An 18892-nucleotide genomic window follows, 5' to 3' on the forward strand; every position below is an offset into this window, starting at 1 on the left:
AAGCTGCTGCATCCCTGCATGAATTCATGTTCACCCACAGAGGGACGGGTGTCTCAAAGAGAAGCTACTCCAAAGGAGCCTGGCAAAGGAGTTTAGTGAGAAGGACTTCTTCAGAATTACACTGCAGCTTAGTGAGAACTCCAGGCATGAGAAGTGCAAGCGCAGAACATGGGAGGGAGGAAAATCCTCACTTTTCCCCCAACAGGAAGAAGCAGAAACTGATAGTGATAACTCAGAAAATGAGACTGAGTAAGTTTCATGCAGTATTCGCTGAGTTTTATCTCGCCCCCCCCCTTGTTTTCAGAGCCATTATAGGAATGAGTGCTTGATGTCTGCTTGGCCCAAGGGGCATTGGGTGGTCTTCAGCGCTCATCTTAATCAGAGTAGACCTGCTAAAATTAATAGATATGACTAATTTAGGTTCATTAATTCTAACGGGTGTACCCTAAGTAGGACTTAGTTGAATATGACCCATAATAGTTTTCAGAATACATAATAATTTTCTTTCTTTTTTACCATAATGTTGACGGTTTCATCTGCTTTTGTTATTTTCCCCTGCTGCTCATAAATTGGCAAAATGAAAGACATGCAAGGTTCATTGCAGCTCAGCATCTTATAATCAAAAATATAAAAAGGAATGACTAACTCAATACACTGTATTTTTAATATACCAGCTAGTTTAATGTCAAACTAAGTAATATATAATACATTTTATGTTCCTAAAGTAATAATGTGATTTTTGATCTGTAAAAGTGCTTTTAAAAGTATTGCATATTTTTCAATTTCTTAAAAAATTTCTGGGTGTTTGTGCAGGGGAGGTAATATCACCTTTTCTCTGAGTAACTCAAGGTGGTGCATGTGGTTCTTTCGCTGCTGATTTGCACCCCTGACTCTCATTCTATTTTAATATTTTGTTGGAAGCTGCCCAGAGTGACCCAGCCAGATGGGTGGTGTATAAATAATAAATTATTATTATTATTATTATTATTATTATTATTATTATTATTATTCCCCATTGTTGCAGGACGAGCTGACACCGCTGCACTGCGCCTCCAGGAATGGGCATGTGCGGATTGCGGAAATCCTGCTGGATCATGGTGCTCCCATCCAAGCAAAGACCAAGGTGATGGGCAGTGGGGGAATAGCCGTGGGGCAAGCAAAATCACGTTCCCCAGAGACAGAGGTGGTTTTCCCCTTTGCTAACACCCACCCTGGCATCAGACTGTGGCTCTTGTTTCCCAGCTACCGGGGCCACCTCCACACCACATATTTAAAGCACTCTTATGCCACTTTAACAGTCATGGTTTTCTCCAAGGAATCCTGGGAAATGTAGTTTCCTAAGGGTGCTGGGAAATGCATCTCTGTTTGTACCCTTTACAAACTGTTATTCTCAGGATTCTTGTGTGGGGGGCATGACTGCTAAAGTGGCACAAGAGTGCTTTAAATCATGGAATCATAGAATTGTAGAAGGGATCTCCAAGGGTCATCCAGTCCAACCCCCTGCAATGCAGGAATCACAACTAAAGCATCAATGACAAGTGGCCACCCAACCTCTGCTTATAAACCTCCAGTGAAGCAGAGTTCACCACCTCTCATGGGAGTCTATTCCACAGTTGAACAGTTCTTAGCATCATAAAGTTATTTCTAATGTTTTGTCAGAATCTCCTTTGTGGTCATTTAAATCAGTTGGTTCAGGTCCTACCTTCCAGAGCAGCAGAAAACAAGCATGCAAGATCTTCTGTGTGACGGCCTTTCAGATATTTGAAGACAGCTGTCAGTCTTCTCTTCTCCAGGCTAAACACACCCACCTCCCTCAACCATTGCCCAGAAGGCTTGGTTTCCAGACCCTTGATGGTCTGGGTCTCCGTCCTCGGGTCACGCCAGGCTCTAACCTTGCATTTCCTTGCCACAGAACGGCCTGTCCCCCATCCACATGGCCTCCCAGGGAGACCACCTGGACTGTGTGCGACTTCTTCTGCAGTACAATGCTGACATCGACGACATCACGCTGGACCACCTGACGCCGCTGCACGTGGCAGCCCACTGTGGCCACCACCGAGTGGCCAAAGTCCTGCTGGAAAAGGGGGCAAAGCCCAATGCTCGGGCGCTGGTGAGTGGGCGGGCAAGTGGCAGGAGGGGGAGCCACGTGTCTCTCTTCCAGGGAGGCTGAAGGGCCTCTCCTTTTCTCTGTGCCTGCAGAATGGCTTCACCCCTCTGCACATCGCCTGCAAGAAGAACCACATCCGGGTGATGGAGCTCTTGCTGAAGACGGGAGCCTCCATTGATGCTGTCACCGAGGTACCTGCTGCCCCATGTGTGCAGCACGGGAAGCCGTGAGGCACACTGACGTGACCACAGCCACATATGCAATGGGGTTTTTCTGGACTTCTCTGTTAATTTGGATTAATTAGGACAAACATCATGGCGGATATCCAGAGGCGGCAAGGTTAGGCACCTGCCAGGACACCAAGCCCAGCAGAGGCCTAGACACGAAAAGTGAAGTGTAGACGCCACTGAGCCAAACTCTAAAAGTTCCACCATTTCCATTGGCGCAGAGCACCCAAGGAGAGGCGAAGTGGCCCTAGTGAATTCTGAATTTGCACGACCTTGCAAGTTAGGGGGACCACCAAGGGGACCCCCCAAATACTAATTTGTAGGATTTGTCCCCAGGGAAAACACCATTTAGATGAAGACCACACAACATGTTCCCCACCAAACCAAACACAGCCAATCTTTCATGATGAGCTCACCTCTGGTCTGAAGCCCAGCATCTCCAGGCACTGGGAGATCAAATGCCCTAACTTGTGGGTCGCTGTGTTTGGCTTAGGGGAGGGGCAGGCCTGGTTTCGATACAGTCATAGGACCTTTAGCATTTAATATAAGGAACTCTTGGAAATAACTTGATCTAGCCAAGAGAAAAACAGTCTGCAATAGTTCAAAGATACCTTTCAGCAATTCGTCACACCTTTTATTCATCACATTATGCCTGGAATGTATTGAGGTGTTTTCTTGGCTACCCACAGATTTTGGTTGATTGCTTTTTTGCGGCCTTAGGCAGAATTTTCAACCGACTTCCATCCATCCATGAGAGGGGAAATGGAGGTTCCAAGCCTATTGCTTCTGACTCAGTTTGGCTCATGACAAATAGAAATCTCTTGGCATTTGTGGCTATGTGGAGATTTTTTTTGGGAGGGGTTCTGACTGATTTTGGAATTTTCAGTTGATTAATCATCTACCTTTTAACTGAAACAGTTGCGCATTTAAATGCCCCATTTAGCTTGGCTTGTAGAAGCCATTTCAGAGGTTTTCATGCCTTAAGTAAATGAGAATACTGGACGAACGTGCTGGGCCGGGCTGTCTAGTCTGTCTAGTCTAGTCTGTCTAGTCTAGTCTAGTCTGTCTAGTCCAAGATCCTGCTTCCAACAATGGGCAGCCAATAAATGCTTTTGGGAGGCCCACAGGCAGACCAGGGAAGGGGTGTGTGTCAGACACAGCCCTTTCGCTTTCTTTCCTTTTTTGCCGGGGCCTCTGGACATGGAGATTCTATTCAGTTGTCCTGGCTAATAGCCATGGATCAACCTCTGCTCAGTGAATCTGTAATGATGCATTTAGTCTTCCTACACTGGTGTCCGAACCAAGGCTGCCCAACTACTGGTGACTCATTCTAGCACAAGGTCCATGGAAAGGCAACGTTTTCTTTTTTGTTCTCCGATTGCAATAGCACAACCTGAGACTAGAGACAAGGGTGCTCTTGGCTGCTTGGGTCCTAAAGCTGCAGTCCTGTGCATGCTTGCTGGGAAGTAAGTTCCATTGAATACCATGGAACTTACTCCCCAGTAAGTGGGTAAATGATTTATTTAGTTAGTTAACTTTTCTGTACTTTATATAAACCTTAAAGCAGTTTACTGAAAGAATAAAACAATGAAATTATCAATACAAACAACTATTTACAACATTTTTCAGGAATAACCAATGCTAAGCTAAAAACAAATTAAACACATGTCAACATTTTACATAACTGGGTAGGCTTGCTTAAAGAAAAATGTTTTTAGCTGGCACCGGAAAGAGTACAGCAAAGGTGCCTCTCTGATGTCACTAGCCAGGGAGTTCCAAAGTGCAGGTGCTGCCTTCCTAGAAGATGGATTTCTTATAAATTGCAGCCTAAATCTTTAGTTGATCAGTCAACTGATATGTAGTAATTCATGTATATTTTTGGATTGTTATCCAAAGATGCTGATTGCAGACTCTCCAAGTGTCCCTATTTCCCAAGAACAGTCCCAAATTCACAGAGCCATCCCGGTTTCTGATTTGATCCCGGAATGTCCCACTTTTCCTTCGGGCGTTTTCATTAGAGGAATGTTGGAGAGTACGTGGCTGGGTAGCAAAAGGGTTACGAGGCAGAGTTCTGTGTGTGTCGTGTGTCTCCGCTGCACAGCGCCCTGCATCCCTTTGCTCCCTCTCTCCTGTCCGCAGTCTGGGCTGACCCCTCTCCACGTGGCCTCCTTCATGGGGAACCTCCCCATCGTCAAGATCCTGCTGCAACGAGGAGCCTCTCCCAATGTTTCCAACGTGGTGAGTGGGGAGAAGCGCAGAGGGCAAGTGGGGAAGACATGGACCCCCGCAGCTTCTGGGGACCCCTCAGGATTTTGCTGAGGCTTTCATAGCCAAAGACTCAACCCTGAGAGCTTTGGCTCTGGGGATTTGTCAGAGATTTGGGACTGGAACATTTCGCTGGAGAGTCTGAGTTGCAAAAAACAAATGTTAGGGTGGGTGGAAGGAGGTTCCTCAGAATACCGTAGGGCGGGCAAGAGGTGGCAGCTCCTTTGCCCTCGCCCCGCCCCCCCCTCACACACGTGCACATGTGTTTTAGGTGATGACAATGATGACATTTATATCCCACCTTCCTCCAAGGGGCTCAAGGTGGCATGCATGCTTCTCCTTCCTCTCACAACAACCCTGTGAGGTAGATTAGTCTAAGCAACTTGCAACTGGCTCCAGGTCTCCCAGCCAGCTTGGTGGCTGAGTGGGGGTTTGAGTCTGGTCCCCCAGTTCTTCATCCAACAGTCCAACCAAGCGGGAGGGTGGCAGGGAGATCTGTGGCCCGACTGCACCGCTACAGGTTTGGGCTCTCATAAGGGAATGAGACCTCCGGCTATAGGGCAGTATATAAATTCAATAAATACAATAAATAAAATGTTCTGTGAAAAATAGCCTTATATTGCTGGGCACAAAGCAGTCTTCCTTGACAAGTTTGTTTTCTGTGTGTGGGGCTTGAAAGAATTATACAGAGAAACATTCTCTTAGGTGAGTCTGGGTAGAAGTGAGACAGGGAGAATTTGGCCAGCTCTCCGGTTCTTCTTTGCCAGGTTCCTCTTGTTTTGAACAATGAAATGGTTCTTTTTACAAATCCCTTTGGCCTCTGGACATGCAGGGCATTATTCCCGTCAGAAATGGCGCCACTGGCTTCAGGGGCTGAGGAGCAAGAGAGAGGAGATTTGCACCCCAGGACTTTAGAATCCAAGCCCGGAGCAATTTCTAAGCCAGGTTCGGATCTGATTTACACACCCAGAAAGATGTGTGTATAAACAAGGGTTCAGTCCCTGGTGTCTCCAGGTAGAACTAGGAAAGACCCGTCTTTGACACCCAGGGGAGACAATGCTGGGAAAGAGAGACCAGTGGCTTCTTGGGGATAAGGCAGCTTCCTATGTTCCTAAACCTTCCTAGGTCACACCCACACAGTACATTCAAAGCACACGACTTTCCCCAAAGAATCCTGGGAACTGTAGCTTGTCCCTCCCAGAGCTACAGTTCCCAGCACCCATAACAAACTACAGCTCCTAGTATTCTTTGGCGGACACCATGTGGTTTTAGTGTCTGACGCAGAGGTTACCTTAGACTGCACCACTTCAAATTGCATGTGGAACACAACGTATCTGAATGCTCTGTCTCACCTCAAAACACCCTGGTTTGTGGAAATGGAGCAGGGCAGTGAGATAGCTCTTACCTAGCCTTTATCTTTATGTGCTAGCTATTATTATTATTATTATTATTATTTATTACTATTTGAATTTTATTTATTATATTTAGACATAAAACATGCAACAGTTAGGTAAAATGAGAACAGTATATGCTCAGATAAACATTCTGAATATATTAACAAAGTTGTGTTAAAGTATATACATCATAATTTTTGCAGATATGGAATGATTTGTAATAATGTGTATGCTTAGATTGTGGACCCTTAGTAAAAGGCATTTTGCATCAATAGCAATTTTAATTTATGGGAATTTATAGGGAGTAAGATGTGCTTGTTTTCTACCATCAGGGAGATTTTTAATGGGGTCAGGGGGAGTGCATTAAGTTCTCCCATCTCTTTGGGCTTGGGTCAAGCCTTTGTTTGCACGAATAGTACAGGGTGCAAGAATCTAAAGCCCCACTGGCTTTTATAGAGATTGATCAGATGGTCACCGAATGAGATCTTTCGAAACAGATGACATTCCATGCAACCTCTTTTTTTTCCCTTCCCAAAGAAGGTGGAGACCCCCCTACATATGGCAGCCCGGGCTGGGCACACGGAAGTGGCAAAGTACCTGCTGCAGAACAAGGCCAAAGTCAATGCCAAGGCGAAGGTGAGAGCATCCTCGTCTTTCTGGGCCAGCAGCAGTTGTAACCCAGACTCCTGTCCCCATGAGCGGCCCACACTTGCTTGTATGGAGGCATTATCCCATGCCAGGGGAGGTGGCATGGTGGGGGGGGGTGCTGCGGAGGAGAAGGCGGATCCAGTCTACAAGGAGGGCATTGCAGCTGTTGCTGCTACCATGGCGGTGGCAGCAGCGGGCAATGCATTCCTTAGAGGCTGAATCTGCTGCCCCTGCGGATCCTGCTGCCTGATGCAGCCTCCTCACCTTGCCTCAGGGTTGGCCCTAGACAACAGGTGCACTTTCCTGTAAGTAAATAATTGAGGATTTATTATTGTGGGCTAGTGCTTCAAGCTCAGTGTTTCAGAAAGAGCAGGCTCTAGTCCAGCTGCTCTTATAAGGCAGAAGGGTAGCAACCAGGATTGGCTCACCCATGAGGCAAAGCGAGGTGGCCACCTCAGGCAGCCGGATCACCGGGGCAGCAGATCCCCATGTAGATCTTTAGATCTCGCTCAGAATCAAGGCCCAGGTCCAGGTGTTCAAGATCAGGAACGGGGCTTCAAGACTGCACAGACACAGTGCAGCTATTCTGGTGAGTCTTCCTGCCTCCCTGCCAAGCTTTTAAGCAGCAGAGGAGAACGCTTGCGACAATCCCTGTCCCTGCGACACTCTGCCCAGGGAGAAGAGTCTTCTCTGCTCTCCTGCTGGTGCCACCTTTCCCTGGGAGACATCATCAGACCGTCTCACCATCTTCCCGTGGGGATACAGTCTCCCCGTCTTTAATGGTCCCTTGCTCTCTGCAAGTGAGGGAGAAGCAACCTCTGGGTGTTTCGGGGTGGTGGTGTCTAAAGGGTCTATTGCATTGTCTCTTCCTCCCACTGCCGGTCGGAAGGCTCAGAGGGTATCATGACACGGACTTTCCCTTCCTGGAATAAGATGCAAATCTAAATGCAAACATCTCTGAACTTTGTGGTGCAGATGTTGAACCAAGTAACGAGTACAAAAAGGCATATACTATGTAGGGTGCGCACACACATTTCTTTTGAGGACAGAGTGCTGTTGTCTTCATCTGAAGTGTCTTGTCCTTCTTCCCCATTGTAGGATGACCAGACCCCCCTGCACTGTGCGGCCCGCCTTGGCCACTGCACAATGGTGAAGCTGCTGCTGGAGAGCGGCGCCGACCCTAATCTGTCCACAACAGCCGGGCACACGCCCCTGCACATCACAGCACGCGAGGGCCACCTCGACTGCGCCTGCGCCCTCCTGGACAAGCAGGCTTCACAGACGGTCATGACCAAGGTAGGGAAATGGGGGCGCTGGGTCATGTTCCTTCCAAACTGCTGAAGCAAGGCCCCAGACAGCTCCCTGTGGGTGCTGCTAACCCAGGTTGGGAGGGTCTCACCTCAGCAAAGACTTGGAGCTGCCTGAAGCCTTAGGAAGGCTGGCAGAGGCTTGACTTGGCAGTGACTCTGCCCCCACGAGGTGCTGTGTACGGTATTTAAAGGGCCTGTCCTGCTACCACATGCTGCTCTGGGGTTGTGGAGCACAAGAAGCTCTTCCAACTCGGAGGGTGATGGAAGAGCCTCATCCCCAGGCCAGGCCAGGAGTAGGGCAGGGTGCCTCGAGCGGCGGGGGATCTGCCGCTGAGGCAGGAGATCTGACATGCTCATCTACAGTATTGACCAAGCTGAAATTCTGTGTTAACACTTGTTTCTGCTTTAGATGTCTCCTCTCTCTCTCTCTCTCTCTCTCTCTCTCCTGTGCGTGCTGTGGGTGTTGCAATGCCTGTAGGGCAGGGAGTGAGCAGAGAAACCTGGACTGCTGCCTGGGTTGCCTCCCCCTGATCCTGCTTGACCTGTTGTCTTCCTCTCCCACCCCAGCCAGGCACTGATGCTCCCTGTTTCTCCCCAGAAAGGATTTACCCCTCTGCACGTTGCTTCCAAATATGGGAAAGTGGATGTCGCCAAGGTGCTGCTAGAGCACAATGCCCAGCCCAACGCAGCGGGGAAGGTGTGTATGTCGGGGGCCTTGGCGGGAGATGCAGTGGCCCTGAGGAATTCAGACCTGGCGATGGTCACGTGTGTCTTATGTTAGTTGTACCAAGATGGGATGGTGGCAATATGCTCTCTGAAGAGTCTTTGGGTGCTTCCCTTGGTGGTCCAGAATCAGCAACTGCAATGACCCCCCCCCCCAATGATCAGCAAAGGGGAAATACTTGGAAACTTGGGAGGAAGTGATCCTGTCCTCCTGGGTTTCATGATACAGAGGCAAGGGAAAGCTGAGCGTAGCCAGACTTGCACTTAAAAGGATAAATATTGAAGGCCCAAATGCAGACAATTCCAACAAGAAAGAAACTGGTGTGGATGCCAAAATCAGCAGGAAGAATTCAGTGTCTTCTGTCTCTCAAATTGGTCAAAGTCTGAGTTTCCCTCCTCACAAACACCCCTGACGTGTACAGTAAGCAGATTCCCCTACCAATATCCTTTCACACCCCCTTTGAACATCCATTCACGTGGAGGCTGCCTCTCAACGTATAGATCAGGATGCTCACCTGCTACAAGGTGATGTCAGAAATTCTTGCCTAAAGTAAAATGCTCAAATGCCCCTGCTCCTCTCTCTGCAGAATGGCCTCACGCCCCTGCACGTCGCTGTTCACCACAACAACCTGGACATTGTCAAAGTGCTGCTGCCCAAAGGAGCATCCCCGCACAGCGTGGCCTGGGTAAGGGGCAGGTTTTGCTTCCACGCCGCACTTCTGTCTAGGATTTAAAGATTTGAAGGGCAGCGCCATGGAGGGGAGGGCAGAGGAAACCTGAGCACAGCTGCCCCTTTCTCCTGCCTGCAGGGAGCAGCCTCAGAGGGGAGTCATGGGGTTGGCAGGAGCCACCGTTGACTCCGGCGGATCAGACTCTGGGGCTTGACTTGCCTTTGGCGGGTGGGGTCGTCTCTCTCCTCTGCAGAACGGATACACCCCCCTGCACATTGCCGCCAGGCAGAACCAGATGGAGGTGGCCAGCAGCCTGCTGCAGTATGGCGCCTCCGCCAACGCCGAATCCACGCAAGCTGTGACCCCCCTGCACCTGGCGGCCCAAGAAGGCCACTCTGATATGGTGGCCCTTCTCCTCTCCAAGCAGGCCAATGGCAACTTTGGCAGCAAGGTGAGTGGAGCAAAAGGCTTCTGTGAGTGTGCAGGTGCCCTGCAGGGACAAAGTCTGCTTCCCAAGGGGGGGGGAGAACACAACCCTGATAAGGCAGGAGTGGGGAACCTCAGGTGGGGAGCAAATGGCGCCCTCCAGGCCTCTCTGTCTGGCTCTTGGGGGGCTTCCCCACGCCTTTCTCAGTTATTTGCAATGGAGCTTCCCATCCCCCTGTGTGTGTCCCCCCACCATCTGAAGCATATTTGGGGTGCAGGGTGCCTTGGAAAGGATGGGGGAGGTCTGTTGTATGAGCAGAAGTGGTTCTTCCTACACAGCTCAACCCAATGTGTCTTTCAACCACGATTGTGACTGTTGCTTGATAGGATGGAGAGCTGTGTGTGTGTGTGTTCACACATGTGTATAGAAACCTCTGGCTTTTGCATTCTTGGCATGTACCCTAATGTGCAAAGGCCCTCAGAATATCAGAAGAGCCCTGCAGGATCAGGCCCATGCCCCCCTAGCCCAGCAGGGACCACCCATATATCTGGGGCAAACCAGGGAGCAGCACCTGAGCACCCGAGTGCTCTCCCCTCCTGTGGTTTCCAACAGCTGGTGTCCAGAAGCAGCACTGCCTCCAGCCATGCGCACAGGATAGAGCCATCCTGACTAGCAGTCCATGACTTTGTCCAAACCTCTTTTAAAGCCACCCGTTAAAGGTCAAGGGTACTGTACCAATCGCTGCACCCACTGGGGCCTCTTGCTTCTAGTTCACTTCTGGCCTGCGCGACTCCTGGGCGGTTCCCCCTGGGCTGAATCCTGGTGACAAGGCAAGGAGAGAAGAGGGAGTCAGCCTCTGCCAGAATAAGCCAAGAAGCTGTTTTATTTCATCCTCTTCATGGAGGCTATTTCTGCCAGTGGCTTTCAACCATGGAAACTAAATGGAGCTTCCATGTTTGAGAGCAGTTTACCACTTCATTGGACAGGTGCTGGGGAAGGGGCAAAGCACAGGAGGGGGTTGGGCATAGGAACCTGCTCTTTCACCAGCCATCCCATGATTCCACTGAGCAGGAGTGATGCTCCAGGGTTTCAGAGTGTTTCCCTGCCCAAGCCAGAGATGTTGTAACTGAACCTGGGACCTTCCATGCGACCAGGTGCTGCCTGCTGAGCTGCAGACTTTCCCTATTTGCCATCCTGCTCTTCTTGAGAGAATCTTCTCTGGTCACTGTTGGATGCAGAGCAAGGCAGGAGTGGGGTCTGCTCCAGCAGGACTGCCATCTTTGGGGATGGCACCATGATGAGTCTCTCCCCCCCCCCCCCCCGCCCTAAACTTGCCAAGCAGCTGTTAGGTTTCTACTTCTACCAGTGGCCACTAGGTGGCACCAGTATGTTCTCTGTTGCCTCTTTTTGTGGGAAGACTCTAGCAGGGGTAGGCAACCTAAGGCCCAGGGTCCGGATCCGGCCCAATCGCCTTCTAAATCCGGCCCACGGAAGGTCCAGGAATCAGCATGTTTTTACATGAGTACAATGTGTCCTTTTATTTAAAATGCATCTCTGGGTTATTTGTGGGGCATAGGAATTCGTTCATCCCCACCCAATATAGTCTGGCCCCCCACAAGGTCTGAGGGACAGTGGACTGGCCCCCTGCTGAAAAAGGTTGCTGACCCCTGATCCAGAGCTCAGCTTGGGGACCCCAATTCCCTAATTGGGGACCCTGAGGGAACTGCTAGTAAGGCCTTGAGAAAGGACTTAAACAGGCAAAGAAGGGCTCCTGTGAACCCCAAATGGACACCCCAAGAAGGGGCTGCTGGCTCCCCCTCTCTGCATGGGCCTGTAGGGCATGCAGAATTTTTCAACTTTCAATTTCAAAAATGTGGGCTGGTAAAGCGTTGTAACATGGCTTGGGAATTCAAAAGATATTTTGGTTAAATTAATATAATTTAGTTTTGCTTGGTAAGTAAAGAGTGTGTAAAATTTCATAGAAATTGCTAAGTACTTGCGGTTGTGTTCTATATTCTCTCTTATCTCTTATATATTTTTATTTAGCATTACCTGACATTTTCAGAAGGTAACATTAAAATTATTGGGTTTTCCAAAAGCCGTTTTTGTGCTTCTTCTATTGTAGACTTACCAAGCTAAATTTTGTCCAATCACAAAAATAATAGCAGATTGGAACTCCTCAAGCTCCAAAGCATATTTTTAATAGCAATAATAATAATAATAATAATAATAATAATAATAATTTTTATTTATACCCCGCCCTCCCCAGCCAAGGCCGGGCTCAGAGCAGCTTATAAGCAATAATAAAAACAAGTTGAATGATTACAACTTAAAAACAAAATTAAAATACAACATTAAAATATTGAAACATTAAAATATTAAAATGTAGCCTCATCGCAGGAGGAGAAGGAAAAGAAAAAAGAAAGAGAGGGAGGGAATCAAATTGGCTCCAAACCAAAGGCCAAGCAGAACAACTCTGTCTTACAGGCCATGCGGGAAGAAATCAGAAATTTAACACCCCTTACTGAAGAAATCCCCCAAATTTAAGACTCCAGACCTTTTACCATTAGGAAAGTATCAGGGAAATTCACTAAATGGTGTGGGGCAAATGAGCAATGGGAAGGTGTAGAATTGCAGTGCAAGGAAATCAGGATGAAAACAGGATGAATGCTTGTTGTTATTTAGCCATCCCCCCCCCCAACCAATCAATAAAGAGCAGGCGTCGCTCTTCCAGATGCCATATTCAAGCCTCTGGAAGTCTTTCATCATCATCATCATCATCATCATCATCATCATCATTTATTTATACCCCACCCATCTGGCTGGCCACTCTGGGCGGCCTCCAACAGAATAAAAAGCACAATAGCACATCAAACATTAAAAACTACACCAAACAGGGCTGCCTTCAGATCTCAGATAGTTGTTTATTTCCTTGACATCTGATGGAAGGGTGTTCCACAGGGCCGGTGCCACTACTGAGAAGGCTCTCTGCCTAGAAAGCTGGGAGGGCCCTAGCAGTGGTTCCCGGTGTCTGCCCACCTCCCCACGGAACCCTCTGTGGGTAACCTGGCTCTTGCTTGTCTTCCAGAGCGGCCTCACCCCCCTCCACCTGGTGGCTCAGGAGGGGCATGTCCAAGTGGCAGACGTCCTCCTCCGGGCCGGAGTTCGAGTGGATGCAACAACGCGGGTGAGTCCCCTCGAATGCCATGGCATCCTCCATCAGACAGAGAGGCCCAGAGTCTAGAGTGTCCTTTCTGGTCTGGCTGGCACTGGTGGCCATTGTGGTCCAGAATACCTGGAGGGCCCCAAGTTGGAGAAGGCTGTGCTACGCCATTTGTAGGCTCCAGGTATCTCCTGTGCTTGGGAAGCGGAAGGGACCACCACCAGAACACCATAGCTTTCCAGGGTGCTTTCCAGATGGACTACAGCTCCCATCATCCTTTACCGCTGGTCATGCTGCCTGTGGCTGATGGGAACAGTGGTCCAACCACACCCAGAGGGCGCAAAGCTGGGGAAAGCTCCTACAGCACATGCCTACAGGACCTAAGCCAGCCAGGGTTGCTGGTGGCAGAGAGACAGGGGCAAGCCAACAGTCAGCCACATGAAGCAAGTGGAATTAACTCTTTATCAGGAAAAACAGAATCTGCACAGGATGCCAGGCCTAAAGAGCACAGCAGCACGCCCTTGGTCGCTCTTGCCCTCATGAGATAGTTGTGGAGACTGAAGGTCCTCACCTTCCCACAGGTGCCTCAGTTTCCTCCTCTGCAGGGTTTTCTTGAAGCAATCTGAGGCTGTGCCTGTGTGATGCCAATTTCTCCTCTGCCCTCTTCATGCCTCTCCTGGTTCTGGGAGACCAGCAGGGAGGGGAGCTTGTTGCAGCAGGAGGGGGAGCTACTTGTTAATCCTCACCAGCTGGACTCCTCTCTGCCTCTGGACCTCCTCCCTCCCTCCCTCCTGCTTCAGCTTCTGCCCCTGATTCTGGACTCTCTGCCACAAACTCTCCCTGCCCACTAAGCTCTGTTACCTCTTCCACTTCCGACCCCTCCTCTTCCCAGTCTGCTCCCTCTTCTCCCTCTAACCATTCATTGTCACCCCACCACCAAGCCTTGACCTGAAAGTCTGCCCTTTTTATATGTGCCTCACAGATGGGCTATACTCCGCTGCACGTGGCTTCTCACTACGGGAACATCAAACTGGTGAAGTTTCTGCTGCAGCATCAAGCGGATGTCAATTCAAAGACCAAGGTATGGAAAGACTCTTGAAGGCATCCTTTCTCAAGCGTCATCCCTGACTGCTGCTCCTGCTGGTTATGGATGATGGGTGAGATAATTGTTCTCTGCACATGGAGCATAGAATCATAGAATCATAGAGTTGGAAGAGACCACAAGGGCCATCGAGTCCAACCCCCTGCCAAGCAGGAAACACCATCAGAGCACTCCTGACATATGGTTGTCAAGCCTCTGCTTAAAGACCTCCAAAGAAGGAGACTCCACCACACTCCTTGGCAGCAAATTCCACTGTCGAACAGCTCTTACTGTCAGGAAGTTCTTCCTAATGTTTAGGTGAAATCTTCTTTCTTGTAGTTTGGATCCATTGCTCCGTGTCCGCTTCTCTGGAGCAGCAGAAAACAACCTTTCTCCCTCCTCTATGTGACATCCTTTTATATATATATATATTTTTTTAAAAAATAATATTTATTAGTAGTTTCAGAATTATAGGAAAAAAAATAAAAAACAAAAAACAACACTATAATACATAAAAAGGAGAGAAAAAACACAAAAACCAATACAACAATACAGCAAAAAGATAAAAAGGGGGGGAAAAACAGCACAGATCCCAAATTACATATCTATAGCTTCCATTTGCTTGTTTCGTTGACTTCCTCACACCTCCCTTTTTGTATTCTAATTTAATTAGTTATTTCAGCAAATTCTTTCCATCTTTCTCAATTTTTGTTAAAAAATTTATCCTAACAATTTAACCTAATAATTAGCTCAACAAATCCTTTCCATCTTTCCCCATGTTCTATTATTCAAATTACCTTAATTTATTTAACCTTATCTTACCCTAAAATACCTTAAAGCTTGAATCTTAGTTATCAAATATACATTACTCCTGATATCATTTCTGCTAAAGTCATATAGTTTCATTCCAACATTTTCCCTAATATTCATTAATTTTTAGCCAATTCCCTAAATAGAAAGTTTTCTTTATGAATTTTCTTCCAATCTTCATCCAACGTCCCTTCTTCCTGGTCTCGGATCGTGTCAGTCCTTACTGTCTGTTCCATCTAGTCCATCAACCTGGAAGCCTTATGTCCGAGGCCCTTAAGTCTCTTCCATGTCCCTTCTGCAATTCTTCTTATTCTTGTTTATACTTGCCCTTTTCCTTGTCTTTTGTTGGTCTCTTTCTTAGTTTCTTTCTTTTCTCATTGAGGAGTAGGCCTCTGGGGGATTCCAAGCCAAAACTGTCTCCATCTCTCTTCATCAAGCCCACCCATTCCCCACAGTCCCACTCCCCCACAGTCCTCGATATAGTCCAAAAGGTATTTAAAAGCATATTCCAAGGTCTCTCCAAAGTTAGGAACCTTCTCAGCACCAGACTCCCCCTGGCTCACTCCAACTTCAATCTTCAATGACAGCGGCTCATGCTCCTGTAGGGCCTCGGGTCTCTCCATTTGTATTATTTGGGGTGCAACCGCATCCTCCTCCATTATCTTCTGCACTTGCCCAGTCAGTACAGATTCATGAGTTGGTCCCTGAATAATTTCTGTATCAGTGTTCCCTATTTGTCCACAGTTATTAACCACAACAGTCAAATCCATTTTCTCATTCATCAAGTCCATCTTCTCATGCATCTGTTCCAGCAAGGCACTTGTCTTGCATAAGGCAAGCACCCAGTCTTCCTCCCAGCTCATCTTTGGTCAAGGTCAGAAAAGACTGTTCCCACGGTCTTAATCTCACAGCTGTTGAGCCCTCAAATATACTGCAGCAACAATTTGACAAGCTCCTTCTAGAGGAGGCAATTTCTATTTGTATCCATTTTTTTTTTAGGCAAGTCCAACAAAGGAAAATTACTTTCGTTTTTCAGATATTTTCCAGATATTTTGTTTCTTTAGGATGCAAAAGGCAACATTGGAATCAGCTTGTTTCTCTTCTTTAGCTACCTGTCAAAATATTCCATTCACAGTCAATGAACCTCTCCAACAATTTCTGTCTCTGACACCCCGTTCCCAGGTTAGAGACGGTGGAAACTTATCCTTCTTCACTCCCTCTCCTGCTAGGGTTTAACAAAGTCCCCCCCCCCTTTTCTCCTGCTTCCAAGGGGGTTTCAGTAATTCTGAATGAAGGAAGTTTAGTCTTTTTTGACAGCTTTCCAGGCTTTAGCGTACAAAGTTTTTGCTTTAGTCTATATACAAAAAGCGGAAGGCGGACTTCCTGTTTTGAACCTTCCTGCTTCGATACCAAATTACGAAATTTCTTGATCCAATTTTCCGTTTCTACTCACGGGTACTTGTTTTAAATCCAATTGTCCACAGGAAAAAGTCAGCGCTCTCCAGCAATGGCTGTGCGGCTTCACTCCGTGAAAGTAGCAGTCAGTTCGCAGCACCGCGCTTCTCACCCCACTTCGCTCCGGAGCCCCTAAATGGGATTCCCTGCGAGTAGGGGGGCGCTCCTGGTGCCCTGCCGAACCCCACGTTCCCAGGCTTCCTCCGCCTGGGATTTCTAGCGGGTCCCCACCTTCGCCGCGGCGGGAAGACCCAGTTTCCACGGAGCCCGTTCCTCCAGTCGGAGGAACTCCGCCATTCACCGATGGCGCTGACCTGGAAGCCCGACATCCTTTTATATATTTGAACATGGCTATCATATCACCCCTTAACCTGGTAGTGGTAGTCAAACAATATCTGGGAACCCAAGTTTGACAAAGGCTGCTATGATCACTTGTTTGTCTTTCTTATTTTTATTTCTGCTCTGTTTGGTTTATAAGAATTCTGTTATTATTTGTTGTATGGTCACTCATCATTAAATGTCCCAAGGATGGCTGACAAGCAAGACAAATTCATTTCATTTATTTATTTTAATAAAAATTGTACACCATTTGATTGTAAAACAAACAAACCTCACAAAGTGGCTTATGAAATCAGTGATAGACTAAAAACAGATTAAAGCACATGTCAACATTCTACACATCTGGTAAAAGGTAAAGGTAAAGGGACCCCTGACCATTAGGTCCAGTCGTGACCGACTCTGGGGTTGAGGCGCTCATCTCGCTTTACTGGCCGAGGGAGCCGGCGTACAGCTTCCGGGTCATGTGGCCAGCATGACTAAGCCTCTTCTGGCGAACCAGAGCAGCGCACGGAAATGCCATTTACCTTCCCGCTGGAGCGGTACCTATTTATCTACTTGCACTTCGTGCTTTCGAACTGCTAGGTTGGCAGGAGCAGGGACCGAGCAACGGGAGCTCACCCCGTCATGGGCATTCGAACCTCTGACCTTCTGATCGGCAAGTCCTAGGCTCAGTGGTTTAACCTACAGCGCCACCCGCGTCCCTACACATCTGGTAGGCTTGCCTAAATAAAAATGTTTTTAGCAGGCGCCAGAAGGAGTGCAGTGAAGGTGCCTGCCTTCTGTCAATAGGCAGGGAGTTCCAAAGTGTAGGTGCTGCCACAGTTAAATATTGATTTTTAGAAATGTGGAACATATATTATGTGGTGCCTGTAACAGTGCCAGTTCTGTAGATCAAAGCGATCAAGAAGGCATCCATGGGGTAAGGTGACCTGTGCATGCCTTACATGAATTACATGTGGATCCTGCTCTCGGAACACTCATTATCCGAAACTTCAGTTATCCAAACAGAAAGAATTAGAGCCAAAGTTCACTCCATGAATGACTGAGTTGGACTACATGACACTTGAGGTCCCTTCCAGCTCTGCAATCCTGTGATTCTATGATGAATCAGGGAGCAGGAGAGATCAGGAAAACCTGCTTTTCCTTTGTTTGGCTGTTGCTGATCAGCTGCAGCAGTTTCAGGCAGGAACCACGGAGGAAGGGAGAACAGACAAATCACAGATTAGAAATATTCCCATAGGAAATACTGGGAAATAACCAGCTCATTATGCAAACCCTCGCATGACAAATCATTTCCTGGGAACGCATTGTGCTCAGAAAGTGGGGCCTGTCCTCTTGGCCTTGCTGGTGTGTTTATGGATGGGTGCATGTGTGAGAGGGAGGGGGCTGGCCTTGCCCATTTTGCATTGGCTCCCCTTCCCACTGGCCTGGGCACTCCAGAAGGTGAGTCATGAGTCCGCAGGCCTGTGAGGCTAGAAAGGATTCTGCGCCCTTCCTAACATCCTGCTTCTCAGGGGCTGCTCTCTGTCTCCTGGAAAGCCAGCAAGCGGCAGGAGGGCCACAGTCCTTCCTTGTTCTTTGTCCGCAGCAACAGGTATCCAGAAAGAGGGCAGGGGAGGAATTTGTTTCAGGTCACACTTAAAGTTGGAACTACCTAATTAGCACTTTAGGAATCCATTTATGTACCAAAACACACCCATCTTTCAAAATTTGCACTTCTCCAAATTATGCAACACACTCTCTGGCCACATTCTGTGGACAAAAAATGCGTATAATAGTGAAAACAGTTTAAAGAAATGCATTCTCTTAGGGAAGATTGCTTAGCAGAAATGTGTCTGTTAGGTAAAATTGTATACAAAAGATCATGTATATTAGGGAAGTTTCCCACTAAAATGTTAATGAGCCTTATTGACTTTAAAAATAATAATTGCAAGGTGATTTGGCTATTTGGATAACTGAACATAAGACGGCAGAAAAGTAGAAATTGAGGAAACTCCAAATAGGCAGTATGCCTGCCTGTGTGCATTGAAGGTTCCATCTATTTGTTAGGGTTCAGCTGATCTTCTTCTTCTCCTCTAGAAATTCATCCAGTCCTTCTTTGAAAGCCTTCTAAGCCAGTGACCATCACCACAAATTGGTGGCAGCGAATTCAAAAAAACTAACTCTCTGTTGTTGTGTGAAGCACTTTTCTTTCACCTGTCATATTTCCTTGGTGTCCTGGGTGTTAGGAGAGAAGCATGTCTGCCTCCCTTCCCCCTGCTTGCTTGCCTGT

At 47.9% G+C, this 18892-nt stretch overlaps 1 protein-coding gene across 11 annotated transcripts in view; it reads left to right on the top strand.

The window, feature by feature from the left end:
- Positions 1–18892, top strand: part of ANK1 (ankyrin 1) — a 175901-nt gene that overhangs the window by 104373 nt on the left and 52636 nt on the right. For 10 of the 11 annotated variants that reach the window (XR_013989510.1, XM_081016434.1, XM_081016440.1 and 7 more), the window contains exons 9-19: positions 1025–1123; positions 1913–2110; positions 2200–2298; positions 4474–4572; positions 6531–6629; positions 7740–7937; positions 8550–8648; positions 9262–9360; positions 9599–9796; positions 12861–12959; positions 13918–14016. Coding sequence is in view for 10 of the 11 variants with exons in the window: in XM_081016434.1 (XP_080872560.1) it covers positions 1025–1123; positions 1913–2110; positions 2200–2298; positions 4474–4572; positions 6531–6629; positions 7740–7937; positions 8550–8648; positions 9262–9360; positions 9599–9796; positions 12861–12959; positions 13918–14016 (1386 nt within the window). In the remaining variant the exon portion in view is untranslated. The remainder of the gene's footprint in view (positions 1–1024; positions 1124–1912; positions 2111–2199; positions 2299–4473; positions 4573–6530; positions 6630–7739; positions 7938–8549; positions 8649–9261; positions 9361–9598; positions 9797–12860; positions 12960–13917; positions 14017–18892) is intronic. The other variant, XM_081016438.1, reaches the window with a different exon arrangement.

This window comes from Podarcis pityusensis (assembly GCF_964106645.2).
Source record: "Podarcis pityusensis genome assembly, chromosome: 8".
In the NCBI taxonomy this organism is placed as follows: Eukaryota; Metazoa; Chordata; class Lepidosauria; order Squamata; family Lacertidae; genus Podarcis; species Podarcis pityusensis.